Source organism: Numida meleagris, chromosome 6 (genome assembly GCF_002078875.1).
Source record: "Numida meleagris isolate 19003 breed g44 Domestic line chromosome 6, NumMel1.0, whole genome shotgun sequence".
In the NCBI taxonomy this organism is placed as follows: Eukaryota; Metazoa; Chordata; class Aves; order Galliformes; family Numididae; genus Numida; species Numida meleagris.
The window spans coordinates 23,999,436-24,012,576 of record NC_034414.1 but is presented as its reverse complement, the minus strand read 5'-3'; the positions used below and the strand labels follow the sequence as shown (position 1 = coordinate 24,012,576).

General features: G+C 39.9%; 1 protein-coding gene across 3 annotated transcripts in view; it reads right to left on the bottom strand.

Annotated features, from left to right (window-relative positions):
• AMBRA1 (autophagy and beclin 1 regulator 1) overlaps window positions 1–13,141 on the bottom strand; it is a 123,669-nt gene that overhangs the window by 84,846 nt on the left and 25,682 nt on the right. For all 3 annotated transcript variants that reach the window (XM_021401422.1, XM_021401423.1, XM_021401424.1), the window contains 2 exons: window positions 10,965–11,051; window positions 4,177–4,359 (listed from right to left, as the gene is read on the bottom strand). In XM_021401422.1, coding sequence (XP_021257097.1) covers window positions 4,177–4,359; window positions 10,965–11,051 — 270 coding nt within the window. The remainder of the gene's footprint in view (window positions 1–4,176; window positions 4,360–10,964; window positions 11,052–13,141) is intronic.

Below are 13,141 nucleotides of genomic sequence, written 5' to 3'. Positions count from 1 at the left end.
GAAAAGTGAGACGTGGATCCAATAAAGTGGCAAACAGCTGGCAGGTTTCAATCACTGAACTTTTTAAGACAAGAGACTACTGGAGGAACTTGAATTTGCCACTTCTAGCTGTGACAGCATCAATAATGCAACTGAGAGTGGCAGAAAACAAACATGGTAGGCTCTTCATGCTTATGGAAGGACCTCTCCCACTAGATGCCCATCTGAGAAGTCTAGCTCCAGAGATGCCTTAACTGTCAGGATTTAAATTGACTAAAAAAGCTAATTGATCTCACCCTGATTCCTGTAATCCTTCCACAGGTGATTCATCATCTCCGCTAAGCAAGAGACTGCTTCCACAAAAACAGAGTGCCCCTTATGGTCTCAGTAGAACAGTGCCTATGGAGCTCATATTCTCTGTCTGGGTGCTCTAAAATGTCTCAAAAGAAAAAAGATAATGCACCAAAACAAGTTCTCAAGTCTGGGAGGTGAAGCCCTTCTTGTATAGAGACAACACAGTAAAGACCTTCCTACTTTGTGACAATGGCACAACCGAATGCTCCAACACACATCCTCTTGAGAAGAATGAAAAAGGACAAAAGAGGAAAAAGAGCTGCAAATGTTAAACAAGTGTTATCTCCAAGATCCTTCATAACTACATTCTACCAGGCTGCTGGCCCTCAAAAGCAGGAGTCAGCCACAGCCACAACTTTAGCCCTGGCTTGAAAGTCTTTATGGAACTGAAGGATTTTTGAGGAAGGCTTTCAGACAAGGAGGTACACTGTACTATATATCTGCTTTTCAGTCTGGCAGATAAAAGAACCTATATTCTTTCCCATATTTGCTGCAGACAAAAAGGTACATGGGAAAATTAACCTGCAGAAACAGCTTCACATGATGATTAGGATGACTGATTTTGAATTATACACAAGAAATTAATATGTGATATCCAAGGAATCCTGGAAGTACAGCCTCCAGTGTTTTAACTACTCCAGAATAACAGGATCCAGAAGAGATCCAGTCAAACTTATTGAAGAAGTGAAAATACAGTTCAGCTCCATAAATCTAAACTTACTATGTGCTCTAAAACAGAAGACACTTGAAAGACGCTGAAATTAGAAAGTTCAACATCTATGACTTGTTAAAATAGATTCTTTGTAGACCAGTTATTTTGGAAGAATTAAGTGATGTCATTCGCCACTCAGAGACTCTTATTCCAGAATACAAGAAACCTTTTCATTTTAGCTTAGGATTCATAGAATGCTAACCTAAAAACCCACTCATATCAATTTATCTGTTAATAACCTAATATTACAGTCTGTATATACATTACAGTCTGTATAAAATACTTTCTTGCAGACATGACTAAGTTTACAGTTGTCAGTTGTATTTAATAAGCAGTGAGATGACAACAGTGACAGGTTAAACACAGGCAGTGCATGCAGAGAGATAACATCTTATTAGATCAAATAATACAGGCATAGCTTGTGTCTCCCTCCTCCCTCTGCCCATAGCAGCTGGTGTAATGAAAGAATATTACTAATACCTATAAAAAAAAACACTCTACTTCACATTCTTATACCAACACTACAGCTATCGCTACCACAAACAAAATATATTTATGAATTAATTCAAATAGGATTCTGGAGAAATTGCAGGCATTCTGGAGAAAATGGAATCAAGATATTGACATGCAGGACAAGAGGCTTTAGCTTAAATTTATGGGCCTCATGCACACAAACAGCACAAAGGCCAAGTTCCTATGTCCTGTACACTAGGCCATCAGGTAAGCAAAGCTGAAAAGATGCAACAGTGAATCCTATAGGAGAAGATTCCTCAGAACCCCACAGAAAATGAGGGCCAAGGATGAAGTGTCTGGTAGGCACCCTGCACATGCACTAGACTTGTTCCTTGCCCACAGCTTTACATATAGTAAAGCTAACCGGTGTTTAATGCTATCTCCACTTTTCATTTTCCTGGAGATCAAGAGTTAAGAAGAAAAAACCAACTGCATTAATCAGTTTAGAAAGATAAAGCATTGAGGCAAATTGCTATGGCTTTTACATTGAGAGTAGTTCATTAGATACAAAGAGGAAAGCATGAGCCGCATACAGCTATACAAAGAAATAATTCTCTGTAATGCATCAGATCTGGAGAAGCAAGGAAATCAGAGCATCTAGACTAGAGCAAGGAAGAAATATATGACTCTGCTCAGGCTACAAAGTAAAAGACGGGGACACAGGAGTCAAAAGGCAAAGAAAGAATTTTGTGCAAAACATTTCATTGTGTAGTCTCAGCAGAAATCAAATGAGTCACAAGACGAGTTCCAGATCAAAGGACCCTGCACAGCAGCTCTCTCTAATCAGCCAGGAGAAATAATGAAGCAGAGAAGGAAAAAGACGATGTCTTGAATGCACAGACAAGAATTCAGTATGAAACATTCAACCAACAAATTCAGCCACTACACAGTAAGGAATGAGCACTTCTCTTTGCTTGGTATGAAATGAAAGACAACCAATAAGCTTTGTTCACTGAAGTGTTCGCTGACTGGGTGCTCTCACCATGTGAATATTATCTGCAGGGGAACACACTTCTCTGCAGGTATTTGCCTGGCTCTGTGAATGGAGATTCTACCAGCTTTTCTTTTCCCAGCAGAACTAATTGCCTCAGATGAAGGGAATGGAGTAAAAGAAATAAAGGTCTGCGCTTGTGAGGTGCCCACCTTATTAAACTGGCTCAGCAGCCAGCACATTTCTGCTTTTCCAGGCCAGGGTACTGCTTGAGCAAACCTACTAGTCAGTGACTCTTCTGCATTACCTTACCCCCCTTCATTTTCATCTAACACAAACAAAGCCACAGTGAGAGGGGAGATACTCATTCACCCTATACTTCTGAATAACTGCTGGAGCATGAAACAACAGCCTCACAAAATAACACCCAGGAAAAAAAAACCACAACTATTCTACCACCACTTGAAAGGGATTAATATCTTGCTTTTCTAGAAACAGTCTTAACAGCGTCCTTCATAAAGGACTCCACGCTGACACAGAGGGCATGGAGCTTTAGCATCATGCCATCTCAAACGTGCAACTGCAGCAAGCAAACATGAAAGTTCTGACAGTAACAAAGTTGACAGCATCCTCTGCTGGTAGGAACAACACAGAAGCCCAAATAAATGAGGGGCTCAAAACTCCTCTCAGACAAACGCAGCTCCCTATCACACTGTTTGTATATACTACCTTTATAACCACGTTCACAATAATCCTATGTCTTCAGCATAATACACACAAAAGAGGAACAATTCATTATAATACTTAAAATATCAAGGGAAAAGTCTCCTATTTAAAGGAAATCACTGAAGACAGATGAGAACAGTCATTCTCTTCTCTTCTAAAATTCATTTTAAACTAAATGCCTGAGCTTTTTGTTTCCATGCCATCCAAATGGCCTATTACTCTATTCCCATTTATTGGAAAGGATTTGCTATAAATTTGTTCTCTGGGATCACTTTGGGTATCACTAAAAGTCCAAAAGCAGATGTTGGAGAGCAGACTTAAAAGTCTGTCAGTACAACTGTTCAGAAAGAAATACAGTGGCTTACAGAACTGCAGTTCTAAGGTTAGGATGCAGGGCCATTCCTCATTTTGACATGAGAAGCCATTTGCTCTCCTTACAGGAAATTAAGCCTTAACACAGATTCACAAGCACAAAGTCTTCCAAAACAGCAATCTCAGAAACTTCAAGTAACCTGACAAAGTCATATAGATACAGAAAGTAGAAGTAACGGAACATGCTGGCTGTCTCCAATAGCCTTAGACTACAGAATGAATTTCTGCAAAGCTTCCTAGTTGCTCTTGTTCTGCCTCAATATTTGAAGGCTCTAATATATTTTTGGCTCCTCATCAATTTCATGGCAAAACAAAATTCTCCTTTCCTTTGTTCAACCAGTCCTTTAAATCTGGTTGAGATAGAATGATGTGCCAAGTTTGCCTGAAGCCTCTTTCATTTTTCATAACAGAAATGACAAGATCAATTTGTAGCAATCTGTTTTCATTGAAGGACTGAATGAATGATCTAAACTTATCACGGTCCTATAGGATGCCTGAGATGTCTTTGCTTGGTAAGCAGCAGGAAGCCACGAAGTGGTCCTTTGCAGACAACACACTAGCAAGAGGGCAAGACAGCATGCACACTTACTCAAAATCATCAAATTCCAGGTCATTTCCCTCTACAGCTGGGCTTGAGTTCTCTGAAGTGGAAGAAGAGGAGGAGGAAGAGCGGAGACGGTTCTGCTGGTATCGCATAGATCGTTGTCGAATACTGTCCCTCCGAGAAAGATACTGAATCATCCTCTGAGCATAATATGCAGCAGGAGATAACCTGAGCAAGAGAGAGAGATATACAGACACTTGTTAGAGAAGTACAGAATGACAGACAACCTTGCCCTTCCTTGGGAACTCCAAGTTTGAGGACAGCAGCAGTACATCACAAAATAGGTTGGTTTTACTTTATCCAGGAGTAAGACAGTGTAAATGAAGAAAGCAAGTAGAACTAGTTTTCCCTTCATGCATTTTACACTTACATGATTCCCCTGTTGTGCAAATATAAGCACTACAGAGCACCAGTAAACAAGAACGTCAACCACAGCACAGAAATTTTTTCTTAGAACTCTTTGGAGTCCATTCTTTCATTACCAGATCACACAACTGATCCCAGAAACCATCACTGGTAAGAAGCAAGCTCAATCCCAGTCTGAATGAACTCTGCCAGCAGTGCCAAACAGCACTAGTGTTCAAACATTGAATCAAGGTGGTGCTGTCTTGAGTGTACTTCACAGGAGCAGAACAAAACATCAAGTGGGGAAAAAAGGTTAAACAGCTTTAAATACTTTGTAACCCACATGGTAAGGATTTCATATAACGACAACTTCATCAGATACCCTAGATGTTCTAAGAGTAGCACTGTGATTAAAACCCTGCACCCTACCTTCCTCTACAATTAACTCTTAATCCTTTCACAAGTATAATTTGGCCTTTGTTTGCACCAGCTATCATGTACGAGAATTACCTGGTTCCTTGGTGCTGAATGGGTAAAAATGGACTGTTTTCCCACCCTATGTACATCCACAGCTTCTAGTGCATGCTTTCTGCAGCACAGTCACTCAGTATTAAAGCCCAGAGACTCAAAGAATCACTTCTTCGCCTTTGAGTTAGACTTGAACATATATTTGGGGAAAGGGACAATCAAAAAAACTCAACAACTTAAGACACTAACATGCCTATTCCCTAAACTTCTGGCTCTCACATTCCATACATGTTTGTTCGTCTTCTTTTTAGCCAAGTTACCAGACTATATTTTCATGACCCTGGGACGTATGATCTCCTTTTTTGTAAAGACACCATGGGCAAGAGACTGATCATAGAGCGCACAGCCCTATTTTTGTCTACAGATAATAGTTTGAGCAACTTTTAACAAAGAAAAATCAAACAAAAACCTAAGTAAGCAGAAAATTCCTGAGGGTAATATAAAGATGAATATACTTTTTTGCAACCATACAAGAGGTAGGCTTTCTGCTTTCTATGAATGCTGCCCATCTTCAGAACAGAGCTGCAATGTAAACTCCTTTCAGAATGAACCTCACTGTCAGCCATGAGAACTTTTAAGGCTTCACTCTCGTTGTGACCACCACTACAAAGGTTCACTGAGTTATACCACAACTCATGACAAAACGTAACTCCATAACCATCCCTTGATAACATGATTGCTATATGACTTAGTCTTTCTTCTTTGCCCACCCATCCCACTCCAAACCAAAGCTGTACTGGTTCTATGGTGACGTACTATGAGTAAGATGAATGAATAAATTTACATCCATCAGCATGAGCAGCAAACAATCAGACCAGGTCTGACAAAGTGCTCTGTTACTTTCCCTAAAGTCATATTTCACTGGAAAACTATATTTAATAGCATTTTGAGAGATTGCTCCCTAAAGCAGTGTAAAAAAAAAAGTACTAATTCTCCAAGAGATTGATTGTACCAGTGTTGTTTTGGCTGCAGACAACCATCAAGGACAATCAATCTCCCATCCCTCCATATATTCAGGGCACATAAGCAAAAGAGAAGGTGATGAGAAGTATGTAGAGACTAAGAGATGCCTCTTCCTCAGCACAAGCTCCCCATACACTACCAGGCTGCTATTTCTTGAACACTGTTAATTTACAGCTTGATTAGAGGCTATGGGGTCTGTTAAGGTTCTCAACAAGCAGCAAAAGTGGTAAGGAGAACCATACACACGCACTTTGTTTTGGATGTTTCCTTTGTCTTTTATGCATTGTTAGATGAGTTAAAGCTGTTCATGCTTTCATAATGAAAAAGACTCAGCTGTACATAGCATTTCTCGTTACTCTCTCTTTACTCCCCTGAAGACTTACTAGGCCAAGTATAAAAAAAAGTAAGGCTTTACAGAAATGCACATATAAACAAAAAGCTGTTCTCTTCTTGGCCTTTTGCATAAGCCAGCATCTCTGCATATGCCAAGAAAAATAAGACTACAGCATAGTATGTGCATATAGACAAAGAAAGGAACATAGGCACAAGGTAATAAAAGAAAATATGAGCAGTGGTCTCAGCAGTCCAGCAGCATAATCATTCAAACTTCTTTCTTTGTTAATCGCACACCTATGGAGATTTTTACAGAAAGATGTGAAGAATGAATTTTGCAGACATTTAGTATTCTCAAGTCATGCAGCACATCACAAGAGAAACACAATGATTCTTATTTGACGAACATGAAAGAATAAGCAATAAAGACTGGCAATAACAGATGACTAGCAGTCAGATTCAGCTTCCTGACAGCACATGGCACGCAAAATGGATAGGTGATGAAGTGGATTTCCAAAGGTAGGACAAGAAGCTTAAGTCTGATGTGCAGAAAGAAAGGTGCAAATGATAATATACAACAGTATAGGTGAGAAACATATTCAAAGCAATAGGCTAAGGAATTAATCTTTGCAGATGAGCGCAAACATAACAGAAAAAATGGTATTTGTCAGGCTGTATCTGTCTCTGGAATATGGTCATGACACAAATCAGAACTGAGAACCAGCATAAGGGATTTAGCTGTCCAGGAGGGAGGAGAATGCTGCAAAGCAGCATAAGAAATACTGGTTAACATTGAAAATACTTCTTCAGTTCATTCAGATACTGAATACAATTGTAAATCAGTCCCTGACTGCAGTTCATCTACCAGCTGGCTGAACAGAAGCCAATCACAGCAGACTGCTTGATTCATTTATTTCCCACCTATGCTTCCATAAAAAGCAATGGCAAAGCACAAGCAGAGTTTATCCAGTAATTCTTAACCCAAGTTTGCATCCCCAGGATAGTCAGCTGTATTTGACAGCACCACAGAACTTGAATTAACCTAGTCTTTTAGGAGACCGGACCCTGAGTACTGAAGCAGATGGTTCGGAGTAGGAGAGATGATGCTGCCACAAGTAACAGCCACAGAACAAAGCACTGAGTGGGAGAATTGCTGCTGTGCAAAAACCAGAACCAAACAGTTTCTGTCTCATCCAGCAGCTATGTCACTGAGAGACAGGGTTTTCTCTGGGTACCTAGTGCTGCCAACTGGCCAGCAAGAACTGAAGGAATGTGACGATGAGAAAGAAATGTTTTGCTAACATTAATTAAGTTCAAGTATCTTGCACCAAATGGCATCATGAGCATTAAACAAAGAGCTACTGCACAGCACAGTGTCCTCAGCTGCAGTCAGATAACTGAACAACCAGCACACATTTACAGAGAACATGAAACATTTTCAACAAAGATTGCCTCTCTTCACCTTCTCCCATTGCAGTGGCTTCAAAGGAAGGAAAAATAAAAATCACAAGAACTTCAGCTGAAAGATGGCTACACACAGTTGCCCAGAATGACCACAGCAAGAATAGGCATACCTGCATCCAAGGGCACTAGGCTGCTCTGCAGACCTCCAGGCTCCCTCATGTCTCAGGAGGTATGACATCACTCATCAACTCTGACTGATCTGATGATCAGGATGCTCACATTACTATAACTCACACCTGTGAATGTTTATCAACCAGAAGACTTTTTAAAGTGGTTGCCTCACTGGTCCCACTAATTTCCTTGGTGATTACTACAACAGCATATGAATGCTTGAACCACCAATGAACGCTTGAGCTGAAGGTAGTACTGGCAATGGACACCAACTTTTAGTTGCTTCCATTCCACCTAAGCCTTCAGCTCACAGATGACATTCAGGCTTGACAAACTGCCAATCCAAGCATTTCTTTTCCACCCACTGCTTCAGAAGCTTAGATTTTTCTAGAGATGCATTTACCATTCATCAGTCCTGCGTTCCTTTCTGTATGTAGTCTGGGAGCATCTTTTTGAGTATCTCTATTTAAAGTAGTATTAAGAGGTGCTCTTTTGATGTCAGCTCTGTTTGACTCTTGAGCAGCTTGTTTTCTAAACTTAATACATCTGTAATCTATGAAGAATGACCTAAGAGTCAAGATGACCTTAGAGAAGTTCAGCAAGGCCACTGAGAAAGTCTGCAGTAGTCTACACCTCAATATTCGTTCTAATCCTGAGGGAGCTTCAAAAATACTCTCCCTGCCTCACTCTTGATCTAGGCTGTTCAAACGCAGAAACTTCACAGACAAGAGACGCTGAAACACATATAACGAATGTAATGGATGGAATTAAAAAAAAAAATCCATTGGAGATAACTAGGTCTTAAGCAGTATGGATCAAGTTTTCTGTCTTTGTTTCACTTTTTCCAGTTTTTTTTTTGTTGTTCTTTTGTTGATTTTTTTTTTTTTTTAGAACATCTGAAAGTTTTAACTTCCCTGTTACAAACTTATGATGCTACAGAAAACTCAAATACAGTAGCATTCCATTTATTCACCTCCCTCCAATTTCTAACAAGGTCAAGTGATAATTAAAAAGAACCTACTAGCCTAGCACACCAGCAAGATTTATGGAGGAAAATAACTCATCTCACTCCACTCAAATTTTCAGCTCATGCTGATTAACATTATGTACCTCATTCTCTGAAAAAGATAAAGTGACACCAAGTGGAACAAATTAAACCTCTTAGAAGTTTCAACACTGGACCGCTCTTCCTAAGATCCTTATAAACTCACACTACTATACCTTCTATAGGATTAAAAAAAAGGCTGAACTTTCACATGAAGAATGCCTTATCAGTTCAAAAATAGCTTCAAGTATAAAAATACTTCTGACAATCCTCCTTCTTATGCTAGGATGTGTCTCGCACAGTCATCCCTTTTCATATACTTTACTGAGCTTCATCACGGGAGAGATCTAACACAGGAGGCAAAAAAATAAAATCAGTAATCTGGGCAGGCACTCCCAGGAAATAAATAGGAAAAATCCTATTTAAAATACAGTTCCCAGAGAGCAAGATTCATTTCTTACAATATCTGCTCAAGAAATCTGCTAAGATCAAGAAATCAAGAAAACGTTGTATTATGCATTCCAGAAAATAAGGACTGGTATATTTCCAGACATTTAACAGCACTTATTCACAAACTGACCTGAATGTAGTAGTATCCTTTAACTAACATTTGTAAAATACCATTTTCATCTCTCCAGGTAAATCAATTCCTTTACCTACCATTTAATCAATATTCATCCAGAAAACTTTCACATTTATCAGTGTTGTTCTGATACTCAGTTGCCAAGACCTTGACAGGTTTTCCAATGACCTCACATATAGGTAGCACACTCTACCTTACACCTCACCCACAGTTTTACACCACTTCTAAGCCTCTGAGCCATCTTCACAGAGCAAATTTCTTTACAATAGGTGGAAAAAGGCCTAATGCAATACTTCACCTCTATAAGGATTTACTTATACAGAGTCGGCAAAGAGGTGCTTACTAGCATAATTACACTGTGTGGCTAGTTTGCAACATCACTTCTTATTTCAAAATTTGTACTTGACGCGTTGACTGAATAAAAACGTAGGTTGTTGTCAATGTAGAAAAGAACAAGAGGAAACTCCTCCAGCAACTTAGATATTTAACTCTGATACACTGCTATATCTGTATTATTCTCTTTTATGATAAATCCTAGTTGCCTCCAATTCATGCAGTTACATTGGAGGTTTCTTAAGAGGCTAAACGTTTAAAATTCACTGAATTTTCCTCATTCATAGCTTTGTTAAACCCATCTAATGAAAGCTCATTTTGTCATAAGTTAGTTTTTGAAAGCTTCCAAAGCTGCTTGCTGTTAACAATTCTATCATCTCTTCTGACAGAGTCTGTGGGTCACAATATCCCATCTGTTGCTTTCTTAATACACAAAGTGGTAACTGCAAAGATCACTTGTTTCCATTTTTGATAACTCTACCATGTTTGCTTTTTCTAGTCCTCTATAACACTCCCACCTCTTCTAGAGATTAAGCAGCACTACAGGTGTTTCCATGTCTAATGTCAATGATTCATGACTCTTCAGATATAATAGTCAATAATTTGTTCTTGGTTAAGTATACTTAACATTCTGGTTATGCTCTCTCATATAGATACACCTGAGGAGACATTTCATTCTTCCAAGCACGTTGTCTGCTCTCAACTGTCTTTACTGCAGTCTCCCTTGCTCCCAAATAGACAATTTCTTTTTCTCTTCATTTTTCTTGAGAAGATATTTCTAATGCATCCATAACATCTCATTTACTGTTGGGCCTGTTTGCCACCTAGTGTTCTCCATCCCAAATGATTTCAGGAATCGTTACGTGCTTATCTCAACAGCAATTTCCTTCTCTTTTCCTCATTCACCTCAAGGCCTAATTACTCTTCCACATTCGGTTTGATCTCTGCCCCTACAGCAAGTCAGCAGGGAGGAGATGGGCCCTATACTAGGATCACTCCCAAAGGATTCAGGGATTTATATCGAAGTAATGCTTTTGTCTATGCCTTCAAACTGCATTTAGCTCTTACCTGGCTGGATCTGGATAGATGGGATGTTCCCGGGACCCTGCTCCATCATAGCGAGATAACGAAATGAGGGAAGACTCCAGCAATCTCCTAAAAATAAAATTAAAAAAAAAAAAATGAAGTCCTCCTATGAAGTCTCTCTTATTTGTGTCCTGCTTTCTAAAGCCTCTTAGAACTATTTCCATCATTGGTGCAGAGAATTCTGCAACATACTAAATCACTGACTGATGATGTGTTTTTGCCACACAGCTATACAAAGAGTAACATCTTCACCACACAGAAGAAAGAATACCTCTAGTAGAGTCATCCCAAATCAACTACCAAATTTCAAGAGAAGGATGCAGATGTTGTTTCTCCTTTGGAGACATGCTATCTCAATTTGCCAGATCCATAAACACTACATATACAAAACTGCCTAACGAGCATGGGGCAAAGGACACAGCTCGCAATGGAGACTAAGGGCACTGATGGCAAATACAATAAGATATTCAATCTTAGACTTAAGGCTCAGAAGGAGGTTTTTGGACACAAAAGTGTTCATTTCCTCTGTATCTTAATCAGTCACTGGGAGAGATACCAAATATTCACTCAAGAAGTAAATGTATGCAAATGCAGCCAGACAGCTTGAATATGTGAGAAGGAAGTCTGAGTCATGAAGGCAGCAGAATCAAAGTATATAGCAGGAACATGTCCTCCACAGCTTCTACATGCACCTCTATGAAGCTTCTTACCGCAAAGCGGAGGATGACATTGTTTCAAGGCTGAGTCATTCGAGCCTGCTGCAGCCATTACATTAACACTTACAAGAGAGATGATTTTGAGCGGGTGTGGAGAGTGGAAAAATCAACTACTAAAGTTTGTAAGGCAGATGAGTTTCCTTTCAAGTCGTTTTGCCTTGGAGCTCCTGCTAAATTCTGTTTTCCAGTCATTGTAAATCAAATGAAAATTGTTATGGTTTGAAAGTCAAAGAGATCCGACACCACATCTGTTCTATTCACCCCCCACACACTTGGCGAGAAAGGTCTGAATCTATCATTCTTAGCCTCACATTCCTCCTTTGCAGTTAGCATTTGCAATGCAGGACAACAAACGTCAACACAGGAAGCAGGATGGTGGACCAGATCCACATCCAACTTCCCACTTCTGGACAGCAAGTCATAATATCACAAGAGAACAGAGATACTGAGAGCATAAACCTACCCAGAATATTTCTCAGGTAGGTACAGCAGGAATGCAAATGACACGTTTTTCCCAGTAGCAGACTCCCCCCTCCTCCCATCAGAATCACAAGACACATCTGGATTGCCTTCCAGGAATAAAAGAAATGAATAAAATCTTCAGTTTTACATTTTAAATCTAGAATACAGGGAGATGCACGAGACTGCTCCAGTTACTTGGAAAGGCATGCCTTGGCTCCAGAGACTCAGTCCTTGCTGCAAAGCACTGGGACTTCACAGAAGGAAGGTAAAGAATCCAGTTCACTCGGCACAAAGCTGCCTGGAAACTATTTGTCTCATTCAAGAATAGTTACTAAATCTCTTATCAAAATGAATTAATTCCCCAGGTTACTGAATCTAAAGCTCTCACCCTCAACACTGCTAGATATTGTGAATCCCTTGGCTCCCCAGAAAGTTACAATTCTTTAATCCTGGCTCACCGAAATCTCTCTCCTGCTCCAAGAATAGAAGTCCATATATGCAACAGCAGCCAAGACCTACAACCACTACAACCCAACACTTGTGACATATATTAACAGCTTTTATTACTTCTGAAAGGCAGAGGTGGATGATCAGATGATTTATCATGAGCAGAACTGATACCTGCAATGGTTTGGTTTTGGAGGGATTTTTTAATTTTATTTTATCTTTTTAAGTCTACTCCCATGAGCTGCTTACACACACACAGCTCTCCAAACCCAGAAGCCTCCAAGCATCCTTCTGACCAGCCCCATCTAATCTCTGCACAAGCACTTCTCTCGAAAACCCAGAGCAGTTTATTCCAAGGCCGCATCGATACCTTCATGTTCTACAGATGATGCTTCAAACAAAACAGCAAAACCAGGAGCATTTCCTTGTTCTGAGTGCCAGGCCCAAATGTGCAGCAAGACAAGTAGTGTCCCACAGTCCACATCCAACCCATGCAGCACCACACACCCCACAGCCCAGCAGCTGGTGCACAAG